Here is a 22,377-nt window from a genome sequence, read left to right on the forward strand (position 1 = left end):
CGGCATAACCATGATGTGGGGATTTTCAATTCCACTCCTGTTCGGATCCAACGGGCCTTGCAGGTTGGAGCGAGGAGGATTCTATGGCACCCCTTGGACCCACGCTGTCCCCTCAGCGTAAGTAAGCCAACCAGGAGGGGTGCGGAATTCCTGGGAAAATAGTTTTTCCTACCTTCACGATGAAATGGGAGCTCAGAATCCAGGGGGAGAAAAAAAGCTGAAATATCAGATAAGGCCTGTTATTTTCCTGTATACCTGGGTCGCAGGCAATCTGTGCAACCTCGGGTAGTCCTCAGCAATCACCCCACAAGAGAAGCTGTGTCGCCCCATTATCAAGGAGGAAACTGAGGCACAGAGTGAAAACATCACTGACTTCGGGGTCACTGGTTCAAGGCCCCTGAGACAGAGATCAGCACTGTGCTCCGTGAGGCTTTCAAAGCACGAGCTCATCCCCCAGTGACCCTGGACGCACCCGCCCCATGCCACCCACCGCAGATGAAGCAGATCACAGCCTCGTTCTTTGTATTATAAACTGACTTTTAATAATAATAAAAAATCTATCATGAATTTAACGAGAAGAATCTGTACATTTTAAAGTAAACCAGTGCACAATGCGCTGGCCCTGGGCCCTCCCCCGTTTCCCGCAGCGGGGCCAAAGCTGGTCCTCCTTTGTCTCTGATGCAAGTACAGTGACAAGGTCACTGCCTGCCGTCCTGTATGCTGCAGCAAGAGGGGGAAGCGTGCCCTGGAGGGCAGGAGGCTCAGATGCCGATGCTGAGGGCTTCAGGCTCCCCGGCCTGGGGGCAGCAGGGAGCCCCCATCTGATCTCGCCACCTGCCAGGGGTGACAGGTGTCCCCTCCCTTCCCCCCCAGCTGTGACCTTTCCCTGAAGGCATATGGAAGCTGGGGGAACAAACTGCCAAGGGGGCCCCATGTGGGTCCCTCCTCCCCCGTGGGCAGGGTGGCTTCTTGCGCTCTGGCTGGTGATGTCCCAATCGCCCTGCTCTGAGAAGTTAACATCAAGAAAATAAATCACAGAAGCCACTGCCCGGTGTTTCCCAGCGGCCCTCTACCTGTATGACATGGCACCTCAGGTGGGGCTCAGTCCCCTCCGGCTCCAACCCTGGCCGGCCACCTCTCAGGCCCTTGTAGCCAGTCACTCAAAGAGAGCGAGTTCTAACACCGGGAAACCGCTGGAGAACGGAGGGTGGGGGAAGGAATCACAGTCCATACCTAAAAACAACACCTTACAACCCTAATATTAACAAACAGGAAACACTGACGTTTTTAAATTTTTCAATAATTTAGTTTTTCTTTTTTGCTCTTGTTTTAGTAGAGGTGGGAACAGTTATCAATACTACCTTCTCTTGGTCCTCTGTTAAGACAATATACTTTTCTTTGAAATTTAAAATGTCAAATATATAATCATACAACTTTAGAAAAAAACAAATCTTGACAACACCAACAACAAAAAAATCCCAAAATAAACCAGAGATTTCACGCCATATAAATAAAGTCAGAGCAAATTTGGTGCCCAGGGCTGGTGGACCCAGTTCCAGGGGCGGCGATGTCCAGAGCTGGTGTGGTTCTCGGGGATCCTCTGGTAACAGGCGTGATGGAGGCCCCGTCTCTCCTTTCCCGACAGAGCCAAGTCTTTTCCGAGTCCACCAAGCAGGTTAGTACAGGGTTAGGGTGCACCTGGAAGCTAAGATGAGGAGGAGACACGTGTGGTCACCTGGAATGTGGACTGTGAAGGAAACCGGGATTGCAAAAGTGCAGGCAGAACCATCCCGAGGGAGCCGGGGGGCCCATGTGGCCTCCATGACGTTCCCTTGGGTTCCGGGGACGCAGGAGCAGAAGCCCAGGCACCAGCTGCTCCCGTCAGCTCCATGGGTCTCCAGCACCCCTCCAGCTTCCGGCAGGCGTGTGGAGAATGGGCCGGCCCAGGGCCAATCAGCCAGCTGGTCGTCACAGAGAGGGTGGCCAGACTTGTCCTGGAAGGAGCCGGCGGAGGACGCTGGGCAGGTCCCGGAACGGGCAGCCACGGAAGCCTTGGGCCATCTCTGGAGAAGGCCGGCGCTGCCCTACTGTGTCCTCCCAAATCCCAGCTCCAGAGGCCGCGGCCCAGCGTGGGGCGTGCGGGCGTTCAGAGGTCCCCGTCCACCGGCGGCTGGCAGAGGCAGTAGAGGCTGGGGATGGAGGCAAAGAGAATGAGGAGAGGCTGGGGCGGGCCAGGACCTATTTGTATTATTTCCATTTTTACTTGGATGTGTAATTCATGCCCAGAAACACAAACTCACAGGTGTATGAAAGATGCAGAGGAAAATATCTGTATCGCCCACGCCTTCTGCCGGCTGCCAGGTCCCTCCCCACAGGCAGTCTCTGCCCACTCAGAGACTGGCATTTACAAATGAAGACGTGTCTACATGTGCACCTGTGCGTTCAGCTACGTGGGGGTGGGGCGCACATTCCACACTACTGGGGGCCAGCTGGCCACAGCACTCTACCCCTTACGCTGTTTCACTTCATCTATCCTGGGAACCTCTGTATGCAGAGATGCTTCTGGAGCCGGGGGACCAGACAGGAGGCTGCGTGGTGTCCAGGCAAGCAGACCGCAATGCTGCACATGTGGTCTCATGTGGTCTGATGTGGTCAGAGTTCGGGCTCCAGGCCCGGACCGCCTGGGTTCAGAATCCCAGCTTTGCCATTTACTAGCTGTGTGACGTTGGACAAGATACTTAACCTCTCTGTGCCGCAGCATCCCCACTTGCCAAGTGGGGATGACAGCCGGACTTGGCTCACAGGGCGGCTGTTTGGATTAATGAGTCTACAGAGGGGAAGCGATTGGGCAGTGCCTGGCACAGAGCAAAGGCCGTGAAGGTATTGAAAGGGATCACGTGCCACTCGTGAGACATAAGCAAGGTGTGTGTGGAGCCCCCAGCGCCACAGCACGGCAGTGACTCGTCACCACTGGCAGCAGGTGTTGCCGGCACTCTGTAGTTACGTAAGACTTTGCTGCTGGGGAAAGCTGCCTGAAGGGTCCACGAAACTGTGGACTATTTTTACAACTTCTTGGGAGTCACATTATTTCAAAACAAGAGTTATTTAAAACTTGTGGGCAGATGACGACAGCAAACTAGGGCTGTGGAGACAGAGAGAGGATCAGACGGAAACGACTTCATGATCCTAAAGGGCCTGCACGTGGCACCAAGAGGAAGCCTGAAAATCACATGGAGAGAGCAGGATGGGAGGACAGGAGGAAACAGCACCCCCAGTGCCAAAGACGGCAGGAACAGAGAGCATCCCTGCAAATCAGGCACCGCAGGCCCGGGCCCAGGCTGCTGTTCAGTTCGCATTTCTGTAAATGACTAAAAGGTTAGCTTAGGTTGGATCAGCTAAAATCACAGCATTCTTAATTCCGCCCCAGGTTAAAGCAAGCTGCTCAGGGGTCAGGGACTCAGGGTAGGGGGCACAGGGTGGGGGGCACAGGGCATACGACACAGGGTAGAGGGCATGGGGCGGGGCTCAGGGCTGACGGGGCATGGGGCTGAGGGCACAGTGGCAGTGAGGTGGGAGGATGGCAGAGAGCCACCGCCCATGGCACACCTGGGGGCCTTGCTCATCTTCCTGGTGGAAGCAGGAGCTCCTTCAGGAGGTGACGAAGTTGTGTCTATTGCTCCTCAAAGAGGTTCCCCATAAATGAGAGGGGAAGCCCCATCTGAGCATTAGGGGTTAGGCCAGGAACACGATGCCAAACCCAGGTCCGGGTCCTGGCCAGCTGGGAGGGGACATGAAGGGGCAGATGAGGCAGCCACTCACCGCGGAGCACCCTGGGGCATCTGGTCCTTGACTCGCAGGTTTTTGGCCAGGATCTCCACCCTCGGGCCCTGGAAGAAGGAACCATCAGGCCGGGGCCTCTGCAGGTTCAGGGCACGTGAGGAAGCACACTGCAGGGTGGGGCTGGGGCCCAGAAGCCCACGGACCCAGAAGCTAAAATCCTTGCTCCCCTCCAGATTCAGAGAAGGCTCAGGTCTGGGGCTGGTGGCTACAGTCCCAAGATAGCCCCTCATCCCACCCTGGCTGCAAGCATGCCACGCCCTCAGTCCAGGGTGCTGGGGGACCCTGTGGCCAAGTGGTCTCACCTGCTTCCGCATGATGTCCGTGGCCTGCATGATGCACTTGGGCAGCAGCCCATGGCTCCGTGCCAAGATGGCCGCCTGCTCCAGGGACACGCTCAGGGTGCTCCTGCAGTGGGGGAAGGAGGACAGCAGGGGAAGGGGGGACAGTGGTGGGGGGAGGACAGCGGGGGTCAGAGGACAGTGGGGGAGAGCTGGGGCAACTTCCCATCCCTCCGAGGCCTCCCAGACCCAGTCCTGACCATCACGGCAGCACCTCCTCCTGCTGTCCCTCCCCGCTTGCTCCTCCTCCTCCAGGCAGCGGCCACCCTCACTCACAGGTGCTCTGGTGCTTCCCCGTCTACAAAAGCCCTGCTGAGTTCCCTGTGACTCTCCCAGTGCCTCGCTCAGAGGAGAACTTTGTAAATATCTGCTGAGTGAATGGGGGACTCCCTGGAAGCCTCACGACTTGCCAGCTCAGTGGGGTTTGAGATGGACACATTGATTCCCACCTCTCTGGGTTTCTCAACAGTTCTAGAAAGTGGATTCTATAGCAAGACCTCTGGGATTCCAATCCGGTCCCTCCATGTAACTCCTCCATGACCCTGGGTAGATAAGTTAACCTCAGTTTCCCTATAAGGTAACTATGAAATAGGGAGCACGGCGGTGTACAGAGGACCCTAGCCCAGCTGGAGGGGCTATCCTGGGAACCACAGGAAGCTGAGCAGCATCCTGGCCTTCACCCACTAGAGGCCAGGAGCTCCTCCCTCCTCCAAGTTGTGACAACCAAAACTGTGTCCAGAGGTTGCCAAATGTTCCCCGGGGGTAAAACTGCTTCTAGGTGAGATCCCCTAAAATAGGCCCTGCTACCGCACTGGTAGAGAAAGATGGGAAGGAGTTAATCTGCATAGAACATCAACGACCTAGGAGGCAGGGAGCACCGGCCCCAAGAAACAGTTATTCAGCCAATGTTTCTTGAGCATTTGCCTCAGGCCAGGCACTGCTCTAGGCCCTGGGGAACAGCAGAGAACAAAAGGGGCCCCTGCCCTCCCAGATCCGGCCCTGCCCTGAGGGAACCAGGGAGGAAAAGAATACACCAATGAAGGGTGCTGTCTGCAGGGGGTGTGGGCTGCAGAGGAAGAGAGGGTTGGGAGGGCACTGAATGGGGAGCAGCACAGTTTGTAACGGGAGGTCAGGAAGGGCTCTGGAGAAGGTGACCTCTTCCTCCCTGGGATGAGCAGTGGGGACAAAGGATGGAGGTAGGAGGTAGGGGAGCCTCCAGTCAGGCCATTGCTATTGTTAATATTGAACAAGGCTTCCAGCGGGACCACAGGGCACAGCTGTCATGCACATTCACCACGGCGTTAGAGCAGCAGGTGGCTCCACGGCCCTGCTAGGACCACCTGCTGCTGCCATCCCATTTCACAGACAGACAAACTGAGATGCAGACAGAGCCAAGGCCTTGTCGGGGCTCCACAGGCAATGGCAGAACCAGGATTAGAACCCAGCCTTCCTGCCTCCTTGCCACAGGCCCCCAAACTGACCAGAAGCTGGGACAGCCCCTCCCCACACCCCGACTCAGCGGGCAGCAGCTCACCTCTGCATGCCCGTGCCACACATGACCATCTGGCAGGCCCCCAGGCGGTAGCAGAGCTCCGAGGAGATGGGGATGAGGCCGGCGCCCACGCTCCCAGCGGCACCAGGCTTTGGGTGGACAAAGGACTTCATGAGGCGGCAGAGCTCGTCCAGGGCATTGATGGGGCGGATGAGCTGCGGGGGCACCACACAGGCCCGGGGAGTTGGAGGAGGTCCCCATAGCCCCTCAGCCCCCACCTGGCCCTCCTCCCCCACCGTCTCCTTCTAATCCAGCTGTTCCTACAGCTGCCTCCCAGCTCCCCCTCTGGGGATGACAATGCAATTCGATCTTCTATAACTTCTGCTCAAGAGCCCTGTGTGGCTCCCCACTGTACTGCAAGCTGGCAGTCCGTGTTCACCGTCTATTTCAGGCCTCGCCTTCCCACTAACTCTCTTCAGCTGCCCAGGTGTGTCCCCAGCAAAACCTGAAGAGAGTGTCCTCTCCCAGCCCGTCAAGACCAACACAAGTGCCCCTCTCCAGGAAGAGCCTTCCCTTCTGCCCCAGCATTCCCTGACCCCCACGTGCAAGTGGTGGTTCACTAATGAGCTGTACTGTGGGGACATGTGGGGACGTTCCGCCAGCCAGAGTGTTAAGTCCCAAATGGCTGTGCCCACCCTCCTCCCAGAGCCCCCAGCTCACAGCCCCAAGGCAGCACCCCAAAATCATCAGCACATTCGAGGCCTGCCCGAACCTAGAAAACCACGAGGCCAAAAGACATACGCTGAGGGTCAGAGGCAAGGAGCCCAAGGAGCCAAACTATCAAGGCCCCTCAGAGGGAGCTGCTCCGGGCTTGGGCCAACAGGGACATACGGCAACATGGTCCCCAACAGCCAGATCTTCCCATTCCTCCAGCAAAGCTGGAAGCCTCCGTGTTATGGGAAATCTTTTGATTTCTAAAGGTTGACAGCAAACTTGAAACAGACAAAACGAAAAGAATGCCATACAGGTTACACCTGTCATGAGGTCCAGGCTCCAGCCTCAGAGAAATGCTGTGGTTAATAAGGGAGACTGGAGTGGTACAGATGGGCGGGTGCCAGCGAAAATAAATCATCCCAGGAAGTCGGGGAATGACGAGGAAGCTATCGCGGAAGACTTCCTGGAGGAGGAGAGACTGCAGGGTCTCAAGGGCTTCTGGGCTAGAATCTGCTGGGGCACAACCCTGGGCCTGTCGGCTGAGTCCTGACTCCTGAGCACCCCACCCTGCCCAAGCTCCCTGCAGCGGAAGGAGGGCAGGTGGACATACCTGGTCTATCTTTACCGCCGTGGTGCTGGCATCCGTGGGCAGATTAGACCGCTCCAGGTAAAATGCCCTGTGAGAGAAAGACAGGGATGAGGCAGGGGCCACCACACCCACCATCGTCCTGCCCCTACCCGGGTCCCAACTCCTGCAGCCACTGTGACTCCGCCCTCTGCCGACCCTCAGAAGGAAATCCCTGAGAGCACCTGTAGGCTTTGCTCACCCACAGGCACCTGTTCCCACAACAGCCGGGGGGAAAGAGGGGCCTCCCAGGCACTCCTCCAATGCCACCCCTCCCTGCCTGCCCGTCCCCAGCAGCCCCCAGCCCTCTGCTCCTCAGGGCCTGGTCCTGCTTTTTCTCTCTTCTGAGCATCTCTCACCACTTGGCGCCTCATGGCTCTGGGCTTACTGGTTTATTGTTCGTTTCCCCCTCCAGACCAGGGGTCAGCGAACTTCTGTGAAGAGCCCAACGGTAAATATTTTAGGCTTTGTGAACAAGAGAGTCTCGATCGCAGCCGCTCAACTCTGCCATTGCAGCACGAAAGCAGCCACAGAAGATGCGAAAATGAGGGAATGCAGCTGTGTGCTAATAAAACTTGATTTACAAAACGGGGAGGCGAGGTGGGCCGGATTCCGACAGCCCTTGCTCTAAAGTATGAGCTCCATGAAGAACAGGACTTTGTTTTGCTCTCTGCAGATTCCCAAACAAGCACCCAGAACAGGGCCCGGCCCACAGGAGGCCTCAACATGGGCTGAATGAAGTGACGAATAAAGCACCACACAGGCAGGACTCAGAATATTCCACAGATGGCGCAGAACAGACTGGTGACAGCCCTGATCAATCCAAGCAGATGCCAGTTTTCAGTAACTGGGCTGGATGCGTTCTCTGAGCAAACGAGTGAAGCCTCATTTTCCCACTTCCAAATGATGAAGCCCAGACCCGTACTCGTCTCCCTGGGCTCTTAATTCTCGGCCTGCCTCTGTCACAGAGGGAGGTGGTGTGACACACACAGGAAGGGCCATGGGGGAGGGTGGCAGGAGTGGGAGCTGCAGAACTTAGAAGCTGCCTCCCAGAACCGGTGCCTTCCTCCTGGTGCCACCTGGTCCCTGCTCTCACCCCTTCTCCCTTGGGGTTCTCTTCCAAGCAGCCAAGACCCTGCAAGCTGCACCCATTACTCACAGGCCCGAGAGTCCCAAGGTCCCCTGTCCTAGCTCCCACCCTCTGCAGAAGGAAGCCGGCTCCTCTCAGTAGGAAGGACCCTCTTTGGAACCAAACAGACCCCAGTTCAAAGCTCCGCCACTGCCTGGCTGTGTGGCCTTGGACAAGTGTGTACGCTTTCTTGGCCTCCCTCGCCTCCTCTGTGAAGTGGGATCCACAGCCTGTTGCCATGAGAATCTCATGCAGGCCAAGAGTCCTGTCACACAGTAGGCGCTCAAGAAAGGGTGTGTGGCCCGCTGCCCATGCTGGGGGTCCGTCTGGCACCTCCATGCTAATGCCCACTCCACGTGGAGGTTTCCTGACTCTTGCTCCCAACAGGGACCCCAGGCAGGTACCTGAGTTTGCGGTAATACTGCTGAACTTTCTCCAGGGACTGCGCGTTGATCTCCTGCTGCAAATCCTCCGCGGCCTGGCTGCCTGGAGAAGGCAGCCCCTCCACGTTCTCCAGCGCTGGGAGGGAAGATGTGGCGGGTGGGCAGGCGGTTGGGAGCTGGTGTGCTTAGTGGCCTTGGCCCAGCCCCTGTGGTCCTCCCTGCCCCAGGCCTGAAGCTCACCTTTCGTGAATAACGCCGTGTGCAGCCTCAGGCTGGCCCCACCCTCCAGGCGGGAAGGCAGCTTGGAGAAGTGGTAGCTGTCGAGGTAGAAGATGACCTTCAGCGCCTGCCGGCTGCCCTCAATGTGGTAGAAGACATTGGTGTCTGCGGGAGGACACGGGGCAGGGTGACTCACCACCGAGGCCCAGGCCAGGGGAAGCCCTGGCACACCTCTCCAGAACAGCTGGCACCTCTCTGCCCTCAGGTCCAGGGGGGCACCCTGGGACCTCCCTGTAATCCCGACTCTACAGGGGTAGCCTCAGACCTCCCTGCCCTCCTGCCCTCTAGGGACAGCCTCCAACAGCCCTTCCCTCTCACTCTCCAAAGAACTGCAGCTGACACCTCCCTTTTGCCTGCTTCATCAGCTCCTAGTTCCGCTGCTTAATTCTTGAACCTGATGTGGACTCTGCCTAGCTAGGGGGTCCACAGCATTTGGGGTCACAGCTTCCCCAGTGCTCCTTGTACCCTCACACGGTAGCCCAGGGCCCCTGCCTGGGAAAAGCTGCCCTCAAACGGGCATGCATCTGATTCACAGCCAGAAGGAAGCACTTAGGGCAGGGAGGGCAAAATATGGCACCCAGACCCCATTCTGCACCCATGGCAGACATCACTCATCGATCAAAGCTCTGCCCGAGCCAATCTCAGCCTGGAGACAAGCAGCTGCTGCCAATCAATTCCAATTGCTACTCAAAGAGAACCTGCCCTTCCTCTAGACTCTAGTCCATGCATTTTCAGCAGGACAGACACTGTCCCCAAGGAGGTGAAAACACTTCCCTCTTTTAATGTATAATGAGCACCAGATGCACAGATAAACAGACATAAGATATATCCATAGTATTAAAATTTCATGGGGTTGCAGCAATTAGGAAAAATTGACTAAAAATGTTTTTTATGAAATTAAATGAAATTTAATGAAATGAAAAAATTGAGAAACACTAATCCAGTGCCTGGTTCCTGATTAAACCCACACGCCTCAGAAGCCCCTGGAGGGCTTTCAGCACACAGGCCTCTGGGCTCCCCCTCCAGAGTTTCTGAGGCCATAGTTCCGGTTGCAGCAGAGAATCTGCCTTTCTATCAAGCCCCCAGGTACTGCTGGTCCAGGGGCCATGCTCAGAGAACCCCTGCTCTCAGAAGCAAGTCCAGCAGTTCCCAGCCCTGGCTGCACATCCAGGCTATCCAGCACCCAGGCCCTGCCCCACAAACCGATCAGAATCACTAGCGCCCAGGGCACCGGGATCGTTGCAAAGCTCCCCCAATGATTCCAGAGCGCAAGCAGGGCTGAGATGCACTGGGCTAGACGATGAGCTCCAGGAGGGCAAGAATGACGACCGTGTTACATGGTCCCAAATGCAGCCTGACACATACGATGTGCTCATAATTATGGACATGTAAATGGATGGACGGATGATGGTTAGTTGGATGGATAGATGTTTGTTTGGATGGATCGACGGATGAATAGATGCATGGATGGATGGATGCATGGATGGATGGATGGATGGATGGATGATGATTGGATGGATGGATGGATGTTTGGATGGATCAATGGATGAATGGATGCATGGATAGATGCATGCATGGATGGATGGATGGATGAATGGATGTGGATGGATGCATGGATGGATGCATGGATGCACGGATGGACGGATGGACGGATGGATGCATGGATGCATGGATGGACGGATGGATGCATGAACACATGGATGGATGGATGCATGGATGGATGCATGGACGGATGGATGCATGGATGCATGGATGGACGGATGGATGCATGAACGCATGGATGGATGGATGCATGGATGGATGCATGGATGGATGGATGCATGGATGGATGGATTCATGGATGGATGGATAGATGCATGGATAGATGGATTCATGGATGGATGGATGCATGGATGGATGGATTCATGGATGGATGGATGGATTCATGGATGGATGGATGCATGGATGGATGGATTCATGGATGGATGGATAGATGCATGGATAGATGGATTCACGGATGGATGGATGGATGGATGCATGGATGCATGGACGGACGGACGGATGGATGGATGGATGGATGGATGGATGGATGGATGGTTGGATGGATGCATGGGTGGATGGACTGATGCATGCATGCATGGATGGACGGATGGACGGGTGGATGGATGGACAGTTGGATGGATGCATGGATGGAAGGATGGATGCATGGATGGATGGATAAATAAATGGGTGGGCACGTGGAAGGATGAGTGGAAAATACTAACAGAGAAAGAGAGAAAGAAAGAGAAAGGGGAGAAAAGGCAGAGGAAGGAGAGGAGAGGACAAGAGCAAGGGAGGAAGGGAGGATGGAACTTAATCACTATACTTAGTTAAGCCCTTTAAAAATCTTAACAAGTCTTCACATCTCTAGGGAAGAATTTTATTAAGAATTGAGCAGTAGTGTCATTCTAAGAGCTGTTGGAGATAGCTGGGTTCATACAAAAAGAAACCCCTCTTTGTCCATGTGTGCCCCAAAGTTCAGCTCTCACACTCACGTTAGAGGCATGAGATTTGACAGCACTGAGTACTGAGCTCACCTTGGGCAGCTGGCCCCGAGGCAGGGGAAGGACACTGTGACCCCAGAGAGCTGTCCCTTCCACCCCAAGCGTGACCCCAGAGCTGTCCCTTCCACCCCAGATGCGACCCCAGAGAGCTGTCCCTTCCACCCCAGGACCCCAACTCTCACAGTGGAGGGGTGGCAGAAATCACTCACTGGCCACATAGTTCTCATCCAGCTGCTTAAAGGAGAAGGTGACATTGTCCAGCTCTGACAGGGTCACCCTGATGTCCTCCAGCATGGTCCGTTCCTCCTTCTGCAGAAAGAAGACAGCGCGGAGGAGTCTCAGATGCCAGTCCTGCCCCAGGGTTTCCTACCAAGATGCTGAATTCAACTCTAGTTGGCACTCCAGACTGTGGGACCCCTGGGTGCCAGGTCCTGAGCGGGACTCTCCAGAGTGGATGTGAAATCATGGTGTGCTCTGTGGCTTGTCCTGCACCTTCAAGGGTCACAGAACCCATCTCTGCCTTCATTCGCTGAGTGCTCCTAGGAAAGTCACTGCCTCTCCTGCCTGGACCACCAACCAGGCTTCTAAACTTAACCTTCTCAAACCTAACACACTCACATAAAAATCCCCAATTCCTTCCTCAACCTCCCCCAGTCAGTCCCATGTCAGCAAATAGCAGCAGCATTCACTCAGTCATCCAAGATCCAAACCTGTGACTTCTCAGTTTCTCTCCTGCTCACCCTGGGCCTGGTCCATCACCAAGTCTGATGGGTCAACACTAAAACATCCTCCAGACCCACCCACCTCCCTCCAGCTTCCCGGCCACCACCTGGGTTCAAGGGTCCACCGTCTCTCACCAAGATGACACCAGGTTTCCCTTTTGCCACTCTCTGCTCATAAACAATACATCCTACATGTCCTGTTTTGAAAACTTAACCCAAATTATATCACTCGCCCAGCTCAAAGCCTCTGAACAGCTCCTCTGCTTCCAGAATAAAGTCTCAGGCCCTACAGATCAGGTCCCCCCATCTGCCCAGTCCCCTGCCGCTCCCCTCTGGCCACACTGGCCGCTCTTTGGGGCCTTGGTACATGCTGGTCCCTCTGCCCCGCACAATCCTCCTCACACTGTCTGCCTGGCTGGCTGAGGTCTCAGCTCAAGCATCACCGCCTTACACAGCCTGTCTCTGAAACCACCTAATCTAGGGAACAGCACCCGCAAAGCTTCCTGCAGAGCTTCCCTTCTCTCCACCTCCCTTCCCTCCTCCGTCCTTTCTTCTTCTCAAGCTGCTTCCCCCAACTAGAAAGTCAGCTTCAGGCCCCCAGGGCCAGTGCAGGGCCTAGTACATCATAGTGTTTGGAGAATGAAGGAACTGGGCCCAGCTTCCCCATGTGAGAAGAGGAAGGGGAGGGCTGAGTGTTCCTTGCTACCTCCCTGGACCCCAGCTTGTGCATTCTGGGAATCAAGTGACAGCCAATCTCCCACCAGGCAGGCACCTTGTGCAGCAGCAGCCGGCAGAGGACGCTCCAAGGCCAGGCCTCCCCACTAGCCAGTGGCAGGGGCTCCAGGAGCCAACCTCAGAGGCACTGGTGACTCTCGGGGCCCTGGCTGGATGTGCAGGAGCATCTCTGGCTTCCACCACACCACTCCCACCTCAGGCCCTCAGTTGTCACAACCAAAAATGTCTCCAGACATTGCCAAGTGTCCCCTAGTGGTGAAACTGCCCTGGGCTGACACCTGCTGGAATGTAGCATGGATTCTATTATCTGTGTGTGCCCCCTGCCCTCCCACTGGGAGAGAAGATCCCTAGGCACAGGGACTGTTTTGTTCACTGCTGCACCTTCAGTGCCCATAAAACAGCACACAGGTGCTCAACGAATCGCTGCTGCGGGAGTGACGAGATCTGGGGGAGCCTGAGTGAGTGGGCAGGCGCTCCCTCGCCCCGGCCTGGGCGGGCACCAGCAGGTGGGCCAGCGGGGCCGCCCTGCCGCCCCACTCACCACTGCGGCCGGCGAGAGCAGGGACTGGCAGTGCAGCAGGACGCCCGTGGCCGCCACCTGCTCCAGCCACTTGCGGCTGGCGTCGCGGCTGCTCTCCTCGTACTCGCCGTTGTTGTTGTAGCGGTAGCCCAGGGCCGCCAGCAGCTGCTCGGAGAAGGTGCACACGGCGGCCACCAGGGCCTGGCAGAAGATCGCGTCTCTGCGCAGCTGCAGCTCTGTGTCTGGGGGCAGAGGGCAGAGGGCAGAGGGCAGAGGGCAGGGGCCTCGCTGGAGGGGTGCTCCCGCGCCACCAGGAGGCCCACCCCCCAAAGACCTGGGTCCAGGACCCCTCATGGAACCCCAGCAAAGGGCGAACAACAGGTCAGAAATTACTTTTTGGTGGACATCCCAGTCACCAAAAGCCAATTCCACAAAAATCAGTTCTCCAACACGCAAGCCCATTGGCCAAAACTGTTCTCTCAGTGACTCATCTGCCTGCTTTGAAAACCAACCAACCAAAGAAACACCTTGTGATTTTCCTAAGGGTTTCCCAAGACCCTCACCCTCAGCCATTTCTCCTCTCATTACGGGCTTCCTTGGCCTTGGCCAGTAGAATGCCAATGGTGCCAAGCTCTTCTGCCAAGCTCCACGTGTTCAGAAATGCAATTTAGCATTTTCTCTACATTGGAGAACTAGGCTCTCTTCCTCCCCCCAGCTCTGCCCTTGCCCCTGTCCTCGGCCTTGCCATGGTTTGAGGAACTGGCCAGTTTCAAGCAATTGCTCTCTCAGCGTCCCAATCTTCTGGAAGGAATTATTTCCCTGGCCGGCTTCTGGCCAGTGAGTTTTCAGTGACCAAATTTGACCCAGATCCTACAGTAGCACCCCCTTGGCTGAGAATTTCTGGAAAGAAGAGAGGGATAGAGAAGGTCTCCAAGATTCTCCACTACCTTCTCCCGCTTCCTCTTCCCCACTCTCTGCTGGGTGGAAGCCCCCAGGCTGGGGCTGAAGGCTCTACTGGCACAGGCCCCCCTAACATTGTCCTCTATCCCAGGGCCCTGTCAACATCCACCCAGGCCTGGGCAGTGCCACAGGACAGGGCTCCTGGCTCCAGTGCCCTGAGACTTGTCCCTTGGACACATGAGGAAGAAGCAAGTTTCAAGTAGATCTTGGAGGGGCTCCAGGCCAAAGTGTTGCCTCCCCGAGTCCAGGCCCTGACGGCATGGATGGTCAGCTTTGGGCGGTGGAAGAGGGCCGGGCATGTGCCCCACACACACCTTTAACGCCCTCACCTGTGCACTTCAGCAAGGCCAGGAGCAGCTGGTTCTTCCCATCTGGAAGGAGAAGGGAGAGAGAAACGGGGACAGGCTGGGACGGGGCAGCAAGAGGTGAGGGCAGGACCCAGCCCCTCCCCATGGCACCTCCCAAGGTGCCCTGACCCTTCACAGCAGAGCCCTGGCACCCAAGGCTGTGCTCAAGGAGGTTTTATTGCTTGTTAGGTGAACTCCAGGAACCCCTGACCTCAGGCAGTGGAACCCCAACCATAAGGCCCATCTGTACATGCAAGCTGCAGACACAGGCGGAACCAGCCCCTTTAACCCTGGGCCACCGTCCCTGCCCCACAGCTTGTTCACATAAGTATGGGCACACTCACATGTACAACCTAGGTACACACGTATCCAGACATACACATCAACACACAACCAAGTGTATGCCACACACAGAGACACATATACTCATACACAGACTCATATATGTACACACAGGCACACATGCACCCACACAAGCACACACAGCAGACACCCAAGCACACACCACACACGTGCACTCATATGCAGACTCACATACATATGTACACACACAGGTACACATGCATCCACACAGACACACAAACAACAGACACACAAGTACACACATAAGACACAGACACACACTCCTAATAGCCTCACATACATATTCTCATCCTACATGGGTACAGTCTGTCCTGCAAAAGAAAGTTCATTTCTTCCAGGCCAAACATCCTGGTCTCTTTTCTTCCAAAGATGCTCCTTGACCCAGAAAGGGCTTAGAAAGATGTGGAAGGGCTTTGGATTTGGTTTCTTGGGGTGCCTTCTTCCCAGGGAGGACTGCAGGACTCAGGGCTGGGCAGGGTAAGAATGAGAGCAGGTGTGGTGGTGCATGCTTGTCAGGACTCACCATGCCAGGCAGCCAGGGCACTGAGCACATGACCTGTGCTGACGCACTTAATCCTCCCGACCACACAGGAGGGAGGTGGCACTGTGGGCACATTTGACACAGGAAGGAGCTAAGGCCAGAGGCTTCAAAGAACTCGCCATGATCGCACAGCCAGTAAGTGGGTGAGCTGGGATTCAAGCCCTAGTGGTCTGGACCCAGAGTCGATGTTCTTCACCAGTTACACTTTTGGAGAACAGGACAGATCAGAAGCAGCAGAGACGCCAACTCAGAGGCTGCTGTTCCCTGGGGGAACAGCCCAGAGTCCTCTAATCTCCCACTGTCCTGGTCAAACATATCCCTCGTCCGCATCCTTCTAACCCAGGAGTCTCAGACACAAAAGCCGGCAAGGGCCAGGCAGGTGACAGAAGATGCGTGGAGCAGACGCCAAGCCACAGGGAGCGGTGCAGACTGGGGTGCACTAGAAAGCACCTTGGCCCCACGTACAGAGAGCGGCCGCCACTCCTCTCCACCAAGGTAGGATGGCAGACTGGGCCTGGAATCACCAGATCTTCTGGTTATTCAAGAGTAGCCGGAAATCCAAGTTTTTATGTGAGAACCTCTGTCAAGCTGGCAGCAGAGTCACAGTTTTTGCTGCTGCAGCATCGAAACCTATCTGTGGGCCTGAATCTGGTCAGTGGGCTGCCAGCCTGTGTCCCTCATACCCTGATAATAACAGGAACACACACATCCACTGTTTTGGAAGCTGAGAAAGACCAGGTTCAGCCTTTTCAGCCTCCAAAATCAGGGCTTTGTTTAGTTTGGTTTTGTGTCTGCTTTTTGTTTTGGTAGAGATAGGGTCTATGTTGCCCAGGCTGGTCTCAAACTCCTGGGCTCAAGTCATGTCCTGCCCAGGGCAGGACACTCAGCTGACAGAGGGCATCACTTCTCTTGTCCTCTCCCTGGGCATGGAGAAACAGGGGTCGCAGAGCTGGATCCATTCTTGATTCTCTCGTTCCACATCAAAGGCCACGGCTCCCTCCCCACCATGATGCACCCTCCCTGCCCACCGACCTTCCACGTATCTCTGAATGTTGTCCACCAGGGTCTTGATGGAGTTGGGGAGGTTCCAGGGGTCCTCCTGGATGCTGATCTGGATCAGGCTCCGGCCACGGATTGTACACTCTTCTTTCTGTTTAAACTCTGGGGCAGGAAAGTGGCATGAGGGCCAGGGAAGGGACGGAGGTAGCTTTGGAGAATGGTGGCACAAAGGCCTATGTCCCATCACAGATCCCAGAGCTCATAATCCTAGATCAAGGGAGCTGGCAGGACTCCTGGACATTATCTGGTCCACAGAGGGTAACTGTGCTACTATGTCATGGTATCACACCCATGGCAGACATCACTCATCAATCTCAGCATTCCTTCCTGCTCTCTGAGACCAGGACTCCCCACAGCTACCTCCAATCCAGTGCAGACCTCACAAATCAATCATGGCTTTCCTTTCATCTAAACCTGGATGTTGTAGCCACAGAAGGATTCTCAGGAACTACCTCCTCACAGCCACAACCAGTTGAGATGGCACATGAGTTCTAACCCTTTCCCTACACAGAGGAGGAAGCCCACATATAGAGTGGGAAAGTGACAAGCCTTAAGTCACACAACTAGGCAGTGATAGCCCTGGGACTTGCCTCTGGCCCCACCATTCAGACGCCAGGAAGACAAAGGCCCCTGCAAAAGACAAAGGCCTCTTTCCTCCTGCAAGGTCCCAGTTTCTGAGATATTTGTGGGTTTGCTGTTTCTGCTTTCTGAGGTCCATCCCTGAAAGCTGATCCTGAGACAGCAGAACGTGCAGCTGAGCTGGGGAGCCCCAAGTCCTCACCACTTCCCACCCTTTTTTGGTGGCAAGAAAGGGTGCCCATCTGCATTTCTATCTCCTACAATCTCACTGGGAGCTCCTTGAGGTCAGGGCAGTATCAAATTCATCTCAGGGTCTCCAGTGCCCAGTACAAGGCCTGGCACAAGCTGGTTCTCGGAAATTATTTACTGGATGTACAGAAACATGAATAGACAGGCGGATGGGTGAATGGATGGGTAGAACAGTGAAAGAGTGGGCACATGGATGGAAGGAGGGAAGGATGGATGGATGGATGGATGGATGGATAGGTGGGTGGATGAATGGGTGGGTGGGTGGATGGTTGGATGGGTGGGTAGGTGGGTGGATGGATGGATAGATGGTGAGTGGGTAGTTGGGCGGATGGGTGGGTGGATGGATGGATAGATGGATGGATGGATAGGTGGGTGGATGGATGGGAGGGTGGATGGATGGGTGGGTGGATGGATGGATAGATGGTGAGTGGGTAGCTGGGTGGATGGTGGATGGATGGATGGATGGATCAATGGGTGGGTGGGTGAATGGATGGATGGATGGCTAGATGACAAATGGATGAGTGAATGGATGGGTGGGTGGGTGGAGAGATGGATGGATGGATGGATGGATGGATCGATAGTGGGAGGGTAGATGGCTGGATGGATAGATAGTATGTTGGGTGGATGGGTAGGGTGGGTAGGTGGGTAAATGGGAGGAAAGGTAGGTGGGAGAACATAAGAAATTTCAATCCTTTTCTCTCAATCATTTCAAGAAGACAGTCTCAATTTGGTGCTGGTAAGCCCTTAACACTTCTTTAATTCACAAATCCCTCTCTTAAATGAAGAACAAGGAGCCCTTGGCAGGCAACAGTGCCTAGCTGCAGTATAATGATATTTTGTTGCTGTTGTTCGCATTTAATTTATCATTATGGTTTATCACAAATTTTTGGCATATTACACTGGCTTTTCATATATAGGGAGTTCAACAAGGTCCTTTCAAAATTAAGAGCGATACTTTTTGAAAAGTGATGTCAATAATAAGAAAAAAATGAGTATGGTTTAAAAGACATGAAGGAAGACTGGGCACAGTGGCTCATGCCTGGAATCCCAGCACTTTGGGAGGTCAAGGCAGGAGGATCACTTGATACCAGGAGTTCAGAACCAGCCTTGGCTACATGGCAAAACCATGCCTCTACAAAAAAGAAATAAATAAATAAAATAAAATAATAAAAAATAAAAAATTAGCCAGGAGAAGTGGCGTGCACCTGTAGTCCCAGCTACTTAGGATAGGAGGCTGAGTTGTGAGGAAAACTTGAGCCTGGGAGGTCAACGCTGCAGTGAGCTGTGATCACACTATTGCACTCCAGCCTGAGTGACAGAGTGAGACCCTTTCTCCAAAAAACAAGACGGAAAGGAAGGGAACGGAACGGAAAGGAAAGGAAAGGAAAGAAAACCAAAAGAAAAAGGAAAAGAACCATTCTTGGCTCAGAGTCTACAAAAACAGGCCACGGGCTGGATGTGCCCCAAGGGCTAAAATCACTGTCCCCTGGATGATCCCCACAGTCGTTCAGCAGTAGAGGGGCAGAGCTGAGCATGAGCCCAGGCATCCCCTGCCCCGCCCCCGTCTAACACCCTTCCCCATCGCAGGCTGTCTCCTTGGATGCTGGCTATCCCCTCACCTTGTAAGCTGTGGTTCATGGGGAAATGCTTGGTTTCTTCAAAAGCCCGGCTCATGACTGGTCCCTTGAGGAGAGCATTGATGGAGTCCACCTGGGTGGCAAGAAGCCCCGGGTTGGTTTGGGCCCCACGGCCCTACACATTGCAGATGTCTGGGACCCATAGCCCCCGGGTCACAGGCCCTCCCCAGGTGTGACAGGAGGAACCCAAAGTTGCACCAGGAGTGGGGCAAAGTTCCTACCTGGTTAAAGAGGTGCTCCAGGCAGCCATGAAGCTTGTCCTGCTTGTCAGATGGGATTCGCATGTCACAGGGCAGCTCATCTCCTTGGCGGGAGGTAGAAGTAACAGCCATCAGTCATTCCTGCCCCACCTCACACCATCCCCAGCACTTTCCCAAGAAGGGGATACAGCTACAGAACTCCAAACCCACAGGGGATCTGGAGTCTAAAGACCAGGTCCTGGCTGTGAACCACAGGGAAAATCGCCTGACCTCTCTGAGCCTCCAACAGGCACTAACTAATGCATGACAAGATTGTAAAGCACTGCTTTTTGTAAAGCACTGTTTCCATTCTGCAAATGAGGGACTGAGGAACAGACAGAAGGAACTGGATGCCGCGTGTCCTGATTCCTTGCCCAGTTGGTTCAGTTACATCAGCTGTCACACCCAACTCCTTCCTAGAGGCTCCTGGGGCCAGTTTGTGCAGCTGACTGTCTTAGGTGATGAAATACGTATCTAAAAGTTCAGCAATTTCTTCCATTGTACTTGAGCTTCTTTTTCTTCTGTTCATTGAAGTATAATTAAAATTAAATTGTTATGCACAGACTATCTCTGAAAGGACACGCAAGACTGTAGTGACAGTGGGAACAGCAGTGACAGCCTGAGAACCAAGGGTTTTGGGGGAGACTTGTCACCGTGCACCCTCTGGGGCCTTCTGAATTATGCACCATGTGGATACACAACCCAACTTGCAAAATGAACTGCTTTGAAGTCTGAAGTAAACAAGACTAAAATAAAAAACAATTTCAGGCTTTCAGTAACGCCTTTAATCCCAGCAATTTGGGAGGCTGGCGCAGGTGGATCACAAGGTCAAGAGATCGAGACCATCCTGGCCAACATGGTGAAACCCCATCTCTACTAAAAATATAAAAATTATCTGAATGTGGTGGCAGGCGCCTGCAGTCCCAGTTACTCAGGAGGCTGAGGCAGGAGAATCGCTTGAACCCGGGAGGCGGAGGTTGCAGTGAGCTGAGATTGTGCCACTGCACTCCAGCCTGGCGACAGAGTGAGACTCTGTCTCAAAAAAATAAAAATTTAAAAAAAAGTTGTAAGTACAGTATGATCTAATTTATAAAATATTGTCTCTGTCTGTCTGTCCATCCATCCACCCACCTGTTCATCTGTGCATTCACAGGCCCCACCAATGAGCTCCAAATGCTGGCGAGGGTCATTTCCAGGGGAGATGATGAGACTCTCATTCATTTTTATGGACTTCTTTTTGTTGTTTCTTTGTTTGCTTGTTTGATGGAGTCTCACTCTGCCACCCAGGCTGGAGTGCAGTGGCGCGATCTCAGCCCACTGCAACCTCCCTCTCCCAGGTTCAAGTGATTCTCCTGCCTCAGCCTCCCGGGTAGCTGGCGTTACAGGCGTGCACCAACACACCCAGTTAATTTTTGTATTTTTAGTAGAGACGGGGTTTCACCATGTTGGCCAGGCTGGTCTCAAACTCCTGACCTCAAATGATCCACCAGCCTCGGCCTCCCAAAGCGCTGGGATTACAGGCGTGAGCCACCGCGCCCAGGCTTAGATACTTCTTTGAACTGCTCCGTGTCGTTTGGATTTTTGGTTTGCACACGTATTGTTTTTACATAAACCATGAGGTCACCCTGTTTAGTTGTCAGCTCACTCATCACAACACTCATCATACATGAAGCATACAGAATTGCACCATGCATGCCTCTATTTGCTCCATCTCCATGACATTCACGGAGAACATCAGCTCCAAGAGGGCTGAGATGTTTGTTTCATTCACTGCCGCATTCCCAGCGCCTGGCACATAATACGGGCTCAAGAAATACTTGCTGAATGAGTGAATGGAAGGAAGTCAAGTACAGGACCATGTAAATAAAATACAAAACAACATAACGCAAGGGAAAGTATAATAAAATAAACTAAAACTAAATCTCATGGGGAGGAACCTCTCTCCCTGAGCACGGGCTGCTGCCGCTCCACTCACCAGACCCCATCTCGTCGCTGCCCAGGTAGGAGCTGTTACTTCTTACGCTGGTGTAGGACAGGACCGAGTCCCGATTGCTGTTACACTCGCTGCAAAGGGGCCCAGAGAAGGGGCTGAGTCACCCTGAGCTCAGGCCATCTGATCCTGGCACCCGAAACCCACTTTCTACAGTGTAGACAAAATCCCTGGGCCCTCGGGTGGGCACACAGCCCAGAGGGGGCATCGAGCACCGGTCCCGGGGCCCAAAGGCAGGGAAGGCCGGCCTGGTGGTTTTCCTTGCCTGCGGGCTGGGAAACGTTTCTAGGCTCTAGCACAGAAACACAGAAATAGGAGGAGGATGGTGAATCCTTTTCACTCAGGTGTCACTCTGTCCAGTGTCCCCAAGGGACAGCCTTGCCCTGAGACACCTGCCCATTCCACATGGCTCTGTCTTCCATCTCCCCAGCCCCCAGCCTGGCTGGAAACCTCATGACAACACTGACTGGATCAGATTCGCTACAGCCCAGGAACTCGGAAGGTGTGGGAGATTAAAACTCACGATCCTGACATTTTTTCCTTCACCTTTTTGAAAATTAAAGGAAAAACTGGAGGACCCAAAAATGTAAGAATGAAATCCCAGAGAGACAGCGAAATCTGAGACTACGGATATGAGGCTCTGAGGACACACAGTGCCGCAGCAGCCAGAGCGTCTCATTCTACAGACACCAGGTAAGCCAGAAACGGCGGGTCAGGCAGATCCCTTGACGACCGAAAGAACATCTACACTGGGAGAACTGGGGGGAAAGTCTGTCTTCTCAAACTGTATCAGTTCTGATTTATGCCCACTGAAGCACCCTTCTAAGATTCCACTGTAACCACCGTGGGCAAATGTGAGGTCACCATTCACTGGGACCACAGTGTCTGTTTATCTGTAGGAAGGAATTAAACCTACCCATTATATGGCTTCCTACAAGAATCTGAGTTTTAGTCTATTTAACCCACTAATTAGGACCTCACTGATCTTGTTATAATTAACCAGTAGAAAATTTAGTTCTTCTCAGGTTAGGAGGGAAAAGACCTGCGTTCTTCCTCCTTGGACCAAATAAACATAAATAGTGTTTGTTTCAGAAACCACACGTCTCACACTGAG

General features: G+C 54.1%; 1 protein-coding gene across 3 annotated transcripts in view; it reads right to left on the minus strand.

Annotated features, from left to right (window-relative positions):
* Positions 1–519: 519 nt before the first annotated feature.
* PREX1 (phosphatidylinositol-3,4,5-trisphosphate dependent Rac exchange factor 1) overlaps positions 520–22,377 on the minus strand; it is a 203,652-nt gene continuing 181,794 nt past the window's right edge. For all 3 annotated transcript variants that reach the window (XM_028828497.2, XM_077951972.1, XM_077951973.1), the window contains exons 27-40: positions 21,249–21,337; positions 19,256–19,338; positions 19,017–19,107; positions 16,543–16,671; positions 14,589–14,630; positions 13,321–13,541; positions 11,532–11,631; positions 8,762–8,905; positions 8,543–8,657; positions 6,995–7,061; positions 5,713–5,885; positions 4,143–4,245; positions 3,820–3,887; positions 520–2,189 (exon numbers count right to left, since the gene is read on the minus strand). In XM_028828497.2, the coding sequence (XP_028684330.2) occupies positions 2,147–2,189; positions 3,820–3,887; positions 4,143–4,245; positions 5,713–5,885; positions 6,995–7,061; positions 8,543–8,657; positions 8,762–8,905; positions 11,532–11,631; positions 13,321–13,541; positions 14,589–14,630; positions 16,543–16,671; positions 19,017–19,107; positions 19,256–19,338; positions 21,249–21,337 (1,468 nt within the window). In that variant the 3' untranslated portion in view covers positions 520–2,146. The remainder of the gene's footprint in view (positions 2,190–3,819; positions 3,888–4,142; positions 4,246–5,712; positions 5,886–6,994; positions 7,062–8,542; positions 8,658–8,761; positions 8,906–11,531; positions 11,632–13,320; positions 13,542–14,588; positions 14,631–16,542; positions 16,672–19,016; positions 19,108–19,255; positions 19,339–21,248; positions 21,338–22,377) is intronic.

Source organism: Macaca mulatta, chromosome 10 (assembly GCF_049350105.2).
Source record: "Macaca mulatta isolate MMU2019108-1 chromosome 10, T2T-MMU8v2.0, whole genome shotgun sequence".
Lineage (NCBI taxonomy): Eukaryota > Metazoa > Chordata > Mammalia > Primates > Cercopithecidae > Macaca > Macaca mulatta.